Source organism: Papilio polytes, unplaced genomic scaffold (genome assembly GCF_000836215.1).
Source record: "Papilio polytes unplaced genomic scaffold, Ppol_1.0 DF823399.1, whole genome shotgun sequence".
NCBI classification, from domain to species: domain Eukaryota; kingdom Metazoa; phylum Arthropoda; class Insecta; order Lepidoptera; family Papilionidae; genus Papilio; species Papilio polytes.
The window spans coordinates 921966-936127 of NW_013525805.1; the positions used below are offsets into that span (position 1 = coordinate 921966).

Sequence of the window (14162 nt, forward strand, 5' to 3'; positions counted from 1 at the left end):
GCGTCCGGTGGGAACGGCACCGGCTGCATTTGTCCTTCCGCGGACACGTGGAACGAGTACGCGCTGCAAATATTAACAACAATTAATATTTCTGACCTTTTTAATATAATAGTCTGATTTAGAACATGGTTTCTCTTACTATAGATTGTGTATAATTGCAATGCCGGAAGTACGACTGTTTGGACTGGTAATGCCAGTTTATTTAAATGTAATTTGTTTGTAATAAGGTATTATCAAGATTTGAATCGAGATTTTGTTTGTTTCTGATAATTATTCTTTATACTAATAATATAAATACGAAAGTTTAGATGGATGGATGTTTGTAAGAGTTAGTAGCCTAAACGGCTAAACAAGTTCCGATGAAATTTGGTGTAGATGTAGAGGATAGTCTAAAAGAATACATAGGCTTTTGTTTTTTCAATTCCACACAAACGGAGTCGCGGGCGAAAACTAGTATATGGAACTGATTTTTAATAATTTATGAACAATAGTCAAACAGCAGAGCTACTGAGGGAACGTATAGTGAGCTGGTGATGATTAAAACACAACACATCACATAACACATTGTAAAGTTTTTAACAGATATGGAATGCAACAGGTGTTTTAGCTAAGTTATTAATTTCCAGTTTCATAGAATTGATCAATTATAAGAGCAATGTTTAAACGTTATTTAACAAACGATAATAACTGGTATTCAGGTTAACATAAATGATGAATCGTTTCCGATCATCAATTATTATAATTTCAATAAATTGATACTCGTAACTCCGGATACCGGCATGCGGAGGCGGTATTACGATTTGCTGTTTGAACGATCATAATAATCATTTAGTAATTCTAATTATATTATCAAATCAAGTTTACCAAGAACTACTGTTAATTAGTGTTGAAAGTGTTTAATTCATGAAAAAATGTAATTGATATAGTTAACTATTGTAATAACATGGATGACCCATACCACAATCACTTTATGTTTTAAAAAATTGGGAAAGATAATGTACATATGACTAGCTGTTGTTCGCAACTTCGTCCCCTTGAAACTAAAGCCTTTGTTACTCGGTGACAACATAGCTTTATAACAGTGCAAGATTTTTTTTAAATCGGACTAGTAGTTTTGAGTTATCTCTGGATATAGAGATGAAAGGTTTAATAGAGTAAAGATGCTTACGGTTTGCCTCCAGGTATGGGCGCGAGTGCGGAGGGTCCAATGGGCGCGCGCAGGGGTTCATAGGCGAGGGCCGCTCGCGCGGAGTATCCCGCTAGGCCGTAGGCGTCGTGTGCGCCGTTGCCGAGGTAAGGGTACTGCAGCGCGGGAGGTTTGACAGCGCCTTTGAGTGGTGCTGCACTCGCTCCGCTCGCTGAGGTCGGTGTTACGGGTTTAGAAATCGGCGTACTCGGCTTTTCGTCTAACTTTTTCGCCGATGGTGTGGATGCATTGCTCGATGTCCCTGATCTGTAATATTATTAACATGCCGTTTAACTTATTTCAATCATACGAATACAAGTGTACTCTTTTGTTGCGTGTAATGTCAGTTATTTGTTTGGTTTCTAAAATGATCAAGCCCCTATTTAAACTTTTCCAATAATAGATAAGTCCATCGATAAACACAATTAAAATGTAATCGTTTTTATGGCGAGCGCGCGTATTCGTGTGTTTAAGTGATTAAACGGCCGGCCATTAGCGTGCTTACCCTATTGTGACCTTAAGCGCGTGTAATGCACCAGTTCACAGAATACGGCTTCGCTAAACGGATACGGAGATTATATCGACGTTTATCCGACTCCACATAATGCCCGCTCGACTGTAGGCGTGACACTAAACGTAATTCAATACGATACTCGTAATGCGGACTTTGAGTTCGCTGAATTATTGTGGCTAATAATTAAATACCAAGTTAAATTTAGAGACAAAAATACGAAATGTTTATTTTTGTCTTTGTCTATTACGATAACATTAATTAACATGGAGTTGCTAAAAACCCGCAAATTCTCAATTTACCATCAAACTGAGTCCTCGATAGTTAATAAATAATTATTTTAAATTTTTAAGATCAAAAATCATTATTATCCGGGATTCTACAACATTTGCGTTGTTTTAGCACTGATGTGTCTTAAAGCAAAAACTGACCTCGGACTGTGTGGCGGGTGTTCTTTCTTAGGCTGCAATTTGTCCAGTCCATTTTCTCTTGGTGAGGGAGCACCGTTGTGTGGTGACGTAGGCTCTTCGCTTGCGTCGTCTACTACTAATTCCTGTAAAAAAAAAACCATTCTCAAAACTCATTATACTATGAGGTTCTTCATGGCACCTCGGGCAGAACAGTACTCTTGTGAGCGATGTGCCAAATCAAAGGCATTACTATAGTTAAAATGGTAACTGTGATTTAAATGTAATGCAGATAAAAGCAGAGAAAGTTTCTACAATAATCCGTTTTCTTGTAGCAAGCGATGTTTCCTTGAAAGTATTCTGCTTAACTGTACGACGGCACATCTGCAGTGTAATGCAAAATTCATATCTTAGCTCCCATTTCGAAACCAGGTGTTTACAACTGTGGATAAGTTTACTTCTTACGAAAGAACGTGGCTTAGTAAAATGTTTTTAGTTTCAAGCATTTTCATTTCAAATTTGTTCTGTGTACTATTAAGATTGAAGTCGTTTATTCGTAAAACACAAATTTATTTGGAATAACATCTAAAAGCATGCTTTAATATGATGGAAGTAACAGATTATAAATACATTGACAAACCACTGCGGGGCTTTATGTTTGAGTAAATGAATAAAATATAAATATCGCAAGAGCTTTTAACTTACATGGCCCATATCCTTTTCCTCCTTTTTGAGTTTTTTGTGTTCCGGTTCAGCGGGGCTTCGCGTTCTGTATTTCTCCCGCTCGCCCGGCGATATGGAATTTCTCTGCAAAACGAAAACATAAAAGGTGAGAGGTCGATACTCGATGCACGCTATCAGCTCTTGTTAGCAGTACAAATAGGAGAGGGTAAACATAATCAAAACGTTTACGGGCTTACGTACGTACTGGCAATCAATCGATCATTGTTCGCAAATAAATCGACGCGCAGCGAGGCGGACACTACGGTCAATATCGATATCAAAACACGTTGAGGCAGAACAAACTGACCGCATGATTAGCTGCGGGTGAGGCCGCCAGGGGGAGACGAGATAAAAGGGGAGGACGCTTGTGGGGGCCGTGGGGGAGGCTGCAGCTTTAGCCTCGACTGTACGGACCTAATGAAATAATCATATGTGACGAACCTCGGCCACTATAACTCGTTCTCGTTCCAAACTGTCAAATGTCTATACTCTCGAAGCACTTTGTGCGAGTTTGCGCTTCAAATATTCCACATTTCAGAATATTGAGCGACTTTGTTAATTCGGTAGCGCGAGGTTTCCCTTTGTTGCATCGACATGAACCACTTGTATTAAATATTGTTTAATGGCACCAAAATTGTATATTACGTCAATATCTAAATCTCAAAATGAACATAGCTACAAATGTAGTAGGTTACCTTCTGTTATACATGGCTGCCTACATATAAATTGGTCAGGTCGTTTATAATCTTGAATGAGAAATGTCCGTTGTCTAATCCGGGTTTCTCAGGGGATCTGCAGCGCTCGGCAGCGCCGGAGGGGTCTAACAGGCCTAATTTTACGAGGCACTAAGTTAGAGAGCAGCGGAAAACGGCTGTTAATTCGACCGCCACGCCGCCTGTCGCCGCTCGCTCTGACTTACGACCCTCCCCTCGCGCCAACCACCCGATACCGACATAATAACCCTAACGTCGTGATTCCAATCAGCTTATCGCTGTTCCACAACAACTATTAACGCTATAATAATTATGACAGAATAAATAGGTATGATCCTTTGTTTACGATCACAGCAGGCTAGACGGTGGATTCATTATGCGATAAACGGGTTTATAGAATATAGTACATAGTTTGGACTTAGGATGTTACAAAATAAAACCATCATTATAAATCATTATAAAAAATTAAACATCAGTGTTGATAGCGCTCTCAACATTAATGTTATACAGCAACATATTGGTATAGTAAATGCAATGCGCAAGACAATGTAGCCTATATTGGATTATTGGATATTTGATAGGTCAGACGTAACGTATAAAGTTTTATTGCGAGTGCGAACAGCGAGAATACGTGGCCGTGTGGGTATTACGTGTTGGGGCACAGCTCGATTCGAGGGCCAAATTTTACGAGCGACCGATCTCCACAGCATCGGGTATCGAATTTCCAGCGGTGCTATTCCGAGAGGCGAGTAATGCGACGTGTCGGTCTCGATTGGATGGATTTTATGTCGAAGGAGCGAACGGCTCTAGGGCGCGCCATTTGCGGTTAATCGCTAATTTAATAGATTGAATTTGCGGTTCGCTGCAAACACTCGCTCTGTTGTTATAATGTATGGTATTTATCAATTTTAATGAGATAGATAGATTTGCATCTCTTGCTTTTATTTTAACAAATTCTGCGCAGTGTGTTAAAAAAGAAATTAGGTATTCTTGCTTCCTAATATCTTTTATTCGCTTCGTTTTAAAAAAATAATTTCAAGGTGATTGCGTACTTACTAAAAGGAAACAATTACCTTATGAGCTTCCTTACTTCAGTTGTAATTGTTTACCAACATAATATTACATGTGATAGGCTCAAAAAAGAAAACAAATAGAATTTTCAGCTTAAAAGAAAACAACGTTAATATAAAGCGTATCGAAAACTTTTCCTCATTTTCGAGTCGAAAAGCGAACAGAGCTAATCTGTACTTTATCCCATTACTTGGGTCGACCTCAAGAAAAAGGCAATTGAGTCGGTCCCGGGGGTCGCGAGACGCGGCAGGCGGTGGAGGGAGAGGAGAGGGGAGAGAGTCGGTGTTAAACAAGTACGAGGCACTACAAGCTCCAACAACACGACTTATCGGCTACCGCGGCACAGCGGCGCTGCGCAGGGCTCGCACATGTGTCGCGTGCAGACCGGGGAGGGGGTCGCGGGGGCGGGGGTGTGACGTAACGTATAAAGTGGCAACACACAGGCGCGCCACTAACGCCGGCCGGGCTTATTGTCTGCGGTCACGCGACGAGCCGTTTAGCCGCGCGCGCCTCACCGCCGCCCGGTTAACCGGAAGGGGGGCGGTTAACCGGACGCCGGGGGGCGGAAGCGGGGGAAATAGATAAATAGACCGCCCGCCCGCCACTCGGAAATGTGCGGATTGAGTTCTGACTATATTTCAGAAATAATAGTTTTCCAAATGTTACACGATTTACACGCGACGTTTTACCGGTTTTTATCATGACTACCGGCGTTTTGTAAGGTCTCGCTTTATGACAGTGAAAAGTTTTCTTCGTCATCGTTCTTTCGATGAATTATATTGTCTTGTTAAAATAGTAACTTATTTCTATTTCTAATGTATTTTATCAAATAACAACTTTAAAACAGTTTACACTAATGAAAAGAAAAAGCAGTTGAATTGCGGAACCGAAATAGATAAAGAGAATGTTCCACGAAAACTAAAATGAATTCGTCATTGGGCGTGTAAACCGCGGGGCGCTGAGCGACTTTAAAATTAACTTTACCGGTTCATTCGTATACATAAATAATGAAGGAATTTCTGAATACACATTAAACTCCAATAAAGAATACATTAGCATGAATTTATAGCGGCGAGTCGGAGTCGCGAGCGCGTTTTTACGTGACTCGTAAACTTTACAGTCGCAAGTCGCGAGTGCCGGATTGCGTTTACTGCGCCCGCTATCGGTTTATGGCCCGACCCCAAATAACCGAATCGCTTGATGTTCGCTCCTCCAACGTGTCCTCGCCCGCCGGCATGCACGTCGCCAGCCCTGCCTGCCCTCTCCGCCTCGTTTCGCCAGTCGAATACACGCTTGGACACTTGCCTAACATTATTGTTATGTGCTCCGGTCACTGCTGAGGCATTAAGTTCACAACAAATGCCACGCTGCTTGTCACAGTTTCACAATGCAACTGTATATTACATACTTAAACATTTATATGACACAGCGAGATCTGTGAGTGCTGACACTAAATATACTCCTAGTACTTACGACTAAATACCGAAATTTCGAGACAATTATTACGTAGATAACCATAAGTTACAGTAAATTTGACATTACATTTATCATTTCTACATGGGTACCATGATGCGATTAAAAGCACGCAATAGATGACACAAAACATCAAAAAGCCCCGATTAAATAATTAACAAAACATTATGGAGTGATTTAATTAAGTAATGAAGTGAAATTTGAAGCAGATGTATCAGTCGGGATCAGGGTAGCGAGCGATAAGCAATCTCACCCCAACGTTGTTCGATTACAGGAGTAATTAGCACAATTAACAGCGGGAGGGGTTAGATTAAGGCGCGCTGTGGGTGGGGGTAGGGAGGCAGGTTTAGCTGCGATCGTTTTCATGCACGCAAACAAATGTCACGTGGCGCGCTGGGGCCTTAATTAAAACGGTAATTGAGTTGACTTGCGAAACTCATCCGACGATTTGGGAGTTGAGAAAGTTTACGACGCAACCCTAGCGAACTGCGAGGCCCTAAAGTGTCGACTGTCGACGACTTTAATTTTGTGTTAGCGTCTACTTTGTGGTCCGGGGACAAATTTTAATATGTCGAGTAATACGCGTTGGCACTCTGTATTGCTGCTGAAATAAATTAACAGTCTAATTGAACGTCTGTGCAACCGCGTTGGGTAGTACATTACGACCTATAAAACATAGTAGAACTAAATTACGATACAAATAAAACCTATATTTTAAGACAAGTGGCAATTTGAACAGATTATAAATTATTATAAATGCCATATACTCTATCAACTTGACTCGAATCCACGCTTCACTGCGTCTAACCTATAAACGTTGGATGATTTGCGCCAATTAATAAAACATTTAATTTGTAATAAGGATATTACAATAAGTAGTTTGATAGATTTTAATAAAAGTCTAAATACAAACGATAAATAACAGTTCTCGATCTAATAATGCAAGAGTTCAATACGAAGGGTCCTAAAGGCGCAAGTTGTGGACAAAAGGCGTTTCATTTAATTGGTGTAGGAGGGTAGGGCGCGTCAATCCCTCGCAGATTCGTGCACAATGTGCGCTAGGCCCTGCATGCGCCTTTCCTGCGCCTTGCCTACGCCCTGCCTCTGCCTAGCCCCTGCCGACTAATGCTCGAGATAAACAATTCGTTCCGGCTCCGAGGCCGATTCGCCGTGACCAAGTAATAGCTATTCAAATGGATTTGTAAGGGTGAACGGCCTGCGAAAATAACAGACAAACAGCTAACCAGTTATTTCTTATGTTTTCCTTTTATATAAAAAAATACCACTATCAAAAAGATATTTAACCGTTCGAGAGCTAATTGAACATCAATGTAGAAGTAGTACAGTGCACGGATTTTTTAATTAAAGACTCACACTTCTGCATTCAGTGTTGACATAATTATATTCTATTTGAGATCACCGACTTCTGTCATAATTTTGTAATATGATAATAAAACTGTTCCCTTAGCTAAAATTACCGTAACGGAAGTCCAGAGAACTGTATAATAAACTCCAATAATTACTTCAGACAACTCATGTGTAACTTTATAAAGAAGCATTATGCTACCACGCTATAGAAGGATCATAAAGCTATTTAGTGACAAGATAAAATGTGTAGAAGACAGCGAGCGGCGGCGCGGGCGGCGGTATTTAAAAGACCACTCCCCCGTCGGCCGTCAATAAAACATTAAACACGTAACAAGTTTACGCGGCAACCCTAGCGGATTCCAGCACTTCGTTAATCCTTGGCGGGGGCAGCCCTGAATTAGGGTCGACACGAGCCTTAATCCCCCGCTCGTCGCGACGGGGGATTTATATTGTTATTGCTGCGTCCGGAATTATACGAGGGTTGAGGGACTAATGAAAGGGGAAATTTAATTCCTAATGATTCTCGTCTTAGCCCTTAACGAGGAACTCGAAAAAGGTCCCAGACCTTTTTATTTTGAATTGGTTTATGCGAATCGGGGATTGTATAAATCTCAATGGCATGCAAATGTTTTTTGTTATTATAGGGATGATACGGTCTCTAAAGAGTTTTCACATATATCAGAGACAAGTCTGCACCCACAACCGATAAGTGGTCTATTGTACTTTGTCCGTACAAGTAATTGGTTGCTGTCTTTGTTTTCCTCTCGGAATGTTTTCATAATTGTGTTTTAGAAGTTATTCTTGTCAATAATGTTTTCAGTTCAGAGTTCTGGTCCTGTTTAAATGCCAAATGATGAAAGAGACTTCGGTGGCTTGCATATATAACATTTAGCATGTACCGTCGTGTGTACAAGGCTTGTGTAAAACAAGGCGGGGGCAGGAGGGGAGGGAGGTAACACCGCACGCTGCATTGTTACACACGTACCCGACAACCGCAGAGGACGCTTTCCTACCGCACCGCAAAGCTCGCCCTTGCTATTTAATTACACTAAGTAAAAATAAACAGAAAACAATTTTATCACCAGATTTAAATATCAACTTTTCACGTAATTATAAATTGTATTAACTATAAATCATATACGAATAATATAGTTTTTAACAGATAAAAAAAAGAAATAATTTTAAGAAGTACTACGTCTTTGTTTTGAAAATCGACTTACCAGTACATTAGGTAATAAACCATTTTTTCCTTGTATTTTCATATAAATCTCGTTTAAACTTTAATAAGAACACCATGTGAATCGTAGTATGTAATTTATGGTAACAATGTATACCTCACATGTTATTATGTTAAGATGTATAGTTTGTGTGACCACATTATGGGGGCGTAACTTCGGACTCACCTTGCGGTCTCAGTTCCTACACATTATTTATGACCCGTGTCAAATCAACGCTGACTACTGTGAGGTATACGATGTAGTCTTTTGAAATATTTGACGTATGGTTAAAGTGTTTTATATTTTCTTAGAAATATTCAAACGAAGTGCCATTTACGTTTTTATATTCGCTAAAAATCCGGCTGTGGACGCTCCTTTTATGGTAATCTAATATAAAACATAACTTGCAATGTATGTAACAGCAGATCAGAATTATCATTTTATAGCCATTAAGTATGTTCTAAGTAATTAAATTGCATAGACATTGGACTCCGCGTAACAAATTTTTATTAACAAGTTACAGTAAGTAAAGTACATTGAAACAGAGTATTCGCTAGTCACACGGTAATCCGTACTAACGCGGTAATCCCTTGTATCCAGGCAACAGGGACGCGAGCAGGTACTGCTGGAGGGGGGCGTGCGGGGAGTGCTCGGGGGGAGGATAGGGAGTGCGATTCGATCAGGCCTGCATAAATCTACGCGATCCGGATCGAGAACAAAGCCGCAAGCCAGCAGAGCAATACTCCCCCTTCTACCGCACCCCGCGCCCGTCTGACGCGCCCCTCCATTGTGTCACATCGGTAAGCATTTTACGAAGAACGCTACTTCCTTTGTTGCTTTTCTGTGAACTTTTCAATTCATATTTCTGCTGTTATTTCTTGATTTGTTATTTTTATTCCTTTCTCCAATAGCTGTTCGTGGCCAGTTGCTCGAATGAATTTCAATATTGCATGTTAGAAAAATAATAGCCTTGTAATACTTCAGCATTATGAGTTCTCTTATGACAAAAGAAAACATTAATTTGTTTTGTATAACAAACATTACCTCATTATAATATTTTTATAAAATTCTAAAACATAGGGTTTTTATTTATGAATAACAGCCGGTAGCGGTATTTCATAGCATTTTTAAATTGATCCATATTTAAGCGAAATCGTAGAAAAGATGTGGAGCAGACATCGACTAAAGGCTAAGATTTAATTCACAGGATATCAGAATCTAATCGGAAAGCGACTTGATTACATGATACAAGCTATACGAGGGAGAAATGGCAATCTACAGGCGTCAGGTACCGTAATATCAAGATGGATTTGCTAACGCTTCCACTCAAGCTATCTCTTGTCAGATGCAATCGAGAAGCGAGAGTTTGAGGCGCCAATTATTATTCAAACGATATAAGTACCTTTACTGTTTTTATTTTGTTATCTTCAATCAAACGCCTTGTTTAAAAGTTCGCGAACAGAAAAATACAAAGTAAAAAGGAAGTAAAATAAAAAAGGCATGTTTATTTCGTTGATTGTTGGGGAAAAAGCTAAAGCATGTCGAGGAGCGCTATCGTGCAATCTGTTTCAGTTTAGGGCGTCTTAATAATTACAAGTGGCCATTTCTTCCAATTAAGAAAAGTCTCGGGCGATAAATTGCGAGGGGTGACGCACTTCCCGCGCCCGCCGCCGCGCCTGCCTCCGCCGACGACGCACGTAAACATGCCGCCACCGGTGCACGAACACCTCCGTACGATTTCGTTTTAATGGTTTAATAAAGCGGCCGGGCCGGGCGCCAGCGCAATAAATAAGTCGCATTTACACGCACCGCCGCTACCTTAATTAAAGTCGCGCGGGCACTTTCCGACATGAAACGAGCGAGGCGTATCGGAGAACAAACGCAAATTTATTCCGAGTGGAGTTTTTTCGGCATCTATTAAATAAAGAAGTCGAGGAGAATGCTAAACAAGGTCGAGCGGCCCTCGCCCTGCGAGTTTTCCACTCGAAGCGGTTTGAGAGCGGCGTGGGGCGGTGGGGTCGCGGGGGCGCTATTCACGGCGGCTTAGATAACGTAAGGAGGATGAAGAGGCGAGATGCGCGCCGTAATGAACCCGCTCTGAGCACTTTTTGTGCGGTTCGCCCGCTAAATTGAATATTAGACGCGATTTGGTAGCGAACGAACGGGCGGCCGGAATAACTCCGCGGTTATTATGTTACCTAAATGAGATTGTGGCGGCCCCGGCAGGCGCCGCTGCGCAATTATGTGTTCGTTAAACCGCCAGACTTTATACAGATTCCATTGTGAAAACTTTAAATCATTTCTTTCCTTCAACGATGAGCAGGAGCGTTCTACTAAATTACATTTACTACAAATAAAATGTTACTTCTATACTGTCGGTTAGCACTTTCGTGAATTTTTTTTAAATAAAAACGTACGAGAGTCGCAAAATAAATATTTGATATGACGAGTAAATAAAATACGGATTGAAAAAGTTGGACACACGCGGGCCAAATAAAATTGTGCTCAGCTGTAAAATAGAAATCTGAGAAGCGGACACGACGTGTCCGTAAATAAAATAACGGAATTACAACAGTGTTGAGTCTGCGTGATTCGCAACAAAAACATGGGTGCCGGACAAACGAGCGAGGCGAACGCCGCGTGCCGACTACAGTCGCGTCGCTCTGTAAACCTTATTACGGTGCCCTTCTGCTGCTTTATCGACTGGCAAGTCGATGCATTATCCAGCCAGCATCGGCAACTCCGTGACGCGACTGCTAACGATCCCGTATCGGGGTCACGCTGCAATTCTAGACATGTTACACGATGTTTCGAAACTATGTTTTGGTAAAAGTATTAAGTGGCAGGAGTTAACTGATGGCAATAGACATAACTGGCCTCTTTCGCTATATGTACAAATGATATTTGTAAAATAACACAATATAGAATACCACGTCAAAACAGAATTCTTAACAAATTTTCTTACTTTTGTATGAATAATATGAGTTATTTTAACAAAGCTTTCAACGAATGAATATAGTACGTAAGAGCATTGTCAGAGAGAGGAGTGATTGCAGGGGCGGATGCAAATATCGCTGTGTCACGTCACACGGCAGCACAGTTCAGATATTACGCGTCAAAGTGACAAAAGCAGGGGGCGCGAAAGTTCGCGAAGTAGGTTAGTCAACAAACTGTTAGAAGGTGTGCGGTATCGATTCCCGTGCATGCCGGTTGCCGGCTGCACTTCACTGTAGGGCTGTTACAAACCTCTCTAGTAACAATCAGAATTTTAATTAAAATTAATTAACGAGTCTTACCTACTGAGTTATATTATGTCGTTATTTATGTTATAGTTTCCTTAAGGGCTAATATTTAAGGGTTAAATTAAGAAAATATAAACGTCAAATTCAATTTATATTATAGGCAGAACTAGTAAGGTAACCCCAAAGCATAAAGCACAATTATCTAAAGAGGGACTACCAAAATCTTCGCAATCACCCCAATTGCTTAATGTAATCCAGTTGCACGTTGCATTACACTTAATAAAAATTCACTCCCTCTCGAAATACTTGAAATCCCGTGAGGCATGTCGGGAATAAACTTGTCAATGTGGATCAACCCTGACGCGCTGCGTGCAGTGGAGCGGCAAGGGTGGTACGACCTCACCCCACCGCCGACACCTCGCTAACGTATGCCGCTGCACTTCACGCTAGGGTTGACAAATCATATGTTTTTTGTCTTTTTTTAGTAGTGTCATGGGAGAAATTTTATGAACTTGATTTATAAGTATTGTAGCAACTTATATTTCCTAAATATAGGTAGGATACAAATAGTAGTACGCAATTGGCATAATGGAATTCAAAGTAAAACTAGTTTTAAAAAATGTCTTTAAAAAGATAGTCAGGTTTTAAACATAGGTAATTTATATATCAATCCATTTTCATATAAGTCTCGATGCTCGAATTTTTTTAATGTATTTTTTTATAAATTATTGTCAACCCTAGGCGTGGAGCGCGTCAGTGGCAACCGCCCTCTTGTTTCAGGCGGTGCGGTGTTATGAAATCAACGTGTTCGAGCGACACTCGAGATTCGCGTTCTCGAATAGAAATTCTTGCATATGTGCCTGAATTTTTGCAAAGCGAAATGCGGCCAAATATTTTACCCCGTTTCAATAATAAATTGCTGCACATTACGAACATCGCTTATGTATTCAGATGGTACAGTTTGTATTTCACCTAGATAGCATATTCTGCGTAATAAACAATAAATTGACAAGCAATTTTTTATGTTACACGAACGATACTGCACGATGAACAACATTTTTAAATAATATAATAATTACAATATACTTACATGTCTTTCTTCCGCTGAACTGATACCTGAAATTTAGAGAAAATTGATTATGAGTATAGGTGAGTGCAAAATAATTAAATAAATAGGTAATATAAGATTCAAATAAGAATGTTTTACATTCATTTTTCTTTTAACTAATGTAATTTAAATGTGATACGGATTGTATTAACGAAATACTTAGATGCCGTCAAGTTCACGATACTATACGACGTATAATATGGTAACACAAGTACATGTATAAAGGTTCAGGTGCGGCTGTAAAGTGGTACATGAATATTGCAGCAGCTGTCGGTGCGGGTGTACGCGCCCCCGTCTATCAAACGATACCTCAATTATGTATCAAACTTATCCGTTCTATTTATGTTATTTGAAAGTGTCACGGAATTGGTTATCGAATTTATACTCAATCTATGCGCCGAGACAGTTTTATAAATAGATTTCTACATGTTTAACTAAATGAAATATACATTGTTGGAAAAGGCAAATAAGGAGAAAGACTACTTTATCATGGACTGCGAGATATTAATACAAAATTAGGTAATCAATTAAGCTCTAGAATCACAATAAAACATATACAATACTAGTTATTGCTTGCGAATTCGCCCGCGTGAAATAAAAAAAATATATAGCCTATGTTACTCGTAGATTTTAATTTACCTTTCTAATGGTAAAAGAATTTTTGAAATCATACAAAAATCCAAAAATACAAATCTTTCCTCTTTATAATATCAGTATACATAACATAATATGTCGATTTGTGTGAGGTCGTCTTCCTCTCTATTGACACTATTAAATTTAAACACCAATAATCAATTACCGCAAGATGGCGCTGTACTCCTCGACCACTGCCACCCAATTAAATACGTCTAATATTCACGTTTGTGTACAAAGTGCCGCATTATGCTATTTGTGTGCTTATGCCGAGTTATTTATGCATGCATTTGTCAGAGAATTATGTCTTGCATAAATGAGTTGAAACGACATAATTACTTTCTAATGTTATTTACAATTATGACTGCAGATACACTTATCACTGGGTATTAATAAAATACTATATACATTTTTTTAAGTTAGTCATTATTATTTTTACTTTTAATAAGTTTTATGTCAGATAATCAACTCTAATAAAAAAAATGATGCTTCCCTAAAAAAATATTTACC

General features: G+C 39.8%; 1 protein-coding gene across 1 annotated transcript in view; it reads right to left on the reverse strand.

The window, feature by feature from the left end:
• LOC106104720 (protein groucho-like) overlaps positions 1–14162 on the reverse strand; it is a 53964-nt gene that overhangs the window by 2934 nt on the left and 36868 nt on the right. The window contains exons 7-11 of the mRNA XM_013284849.1: positions 13002–13027; positions 2810–2911; positions 2129–2250; positions 1169–1453; positions 3–63 (exon numbers count right to left, since the gene is read on the reverse strand). Coding sequence (XP_013140303.1) covers positions 3–63; positions 1169–1453; positions 2129–2250; positions 2810–2911; positions 13002–13027 — 596 coding nt within the window. The remainder of the gene's footprint in view (positions 1–2; positions 64–1168; positions 1454–2128; positions 2251–2809; positions 2912–13001; positions 13028–14162) is intronic.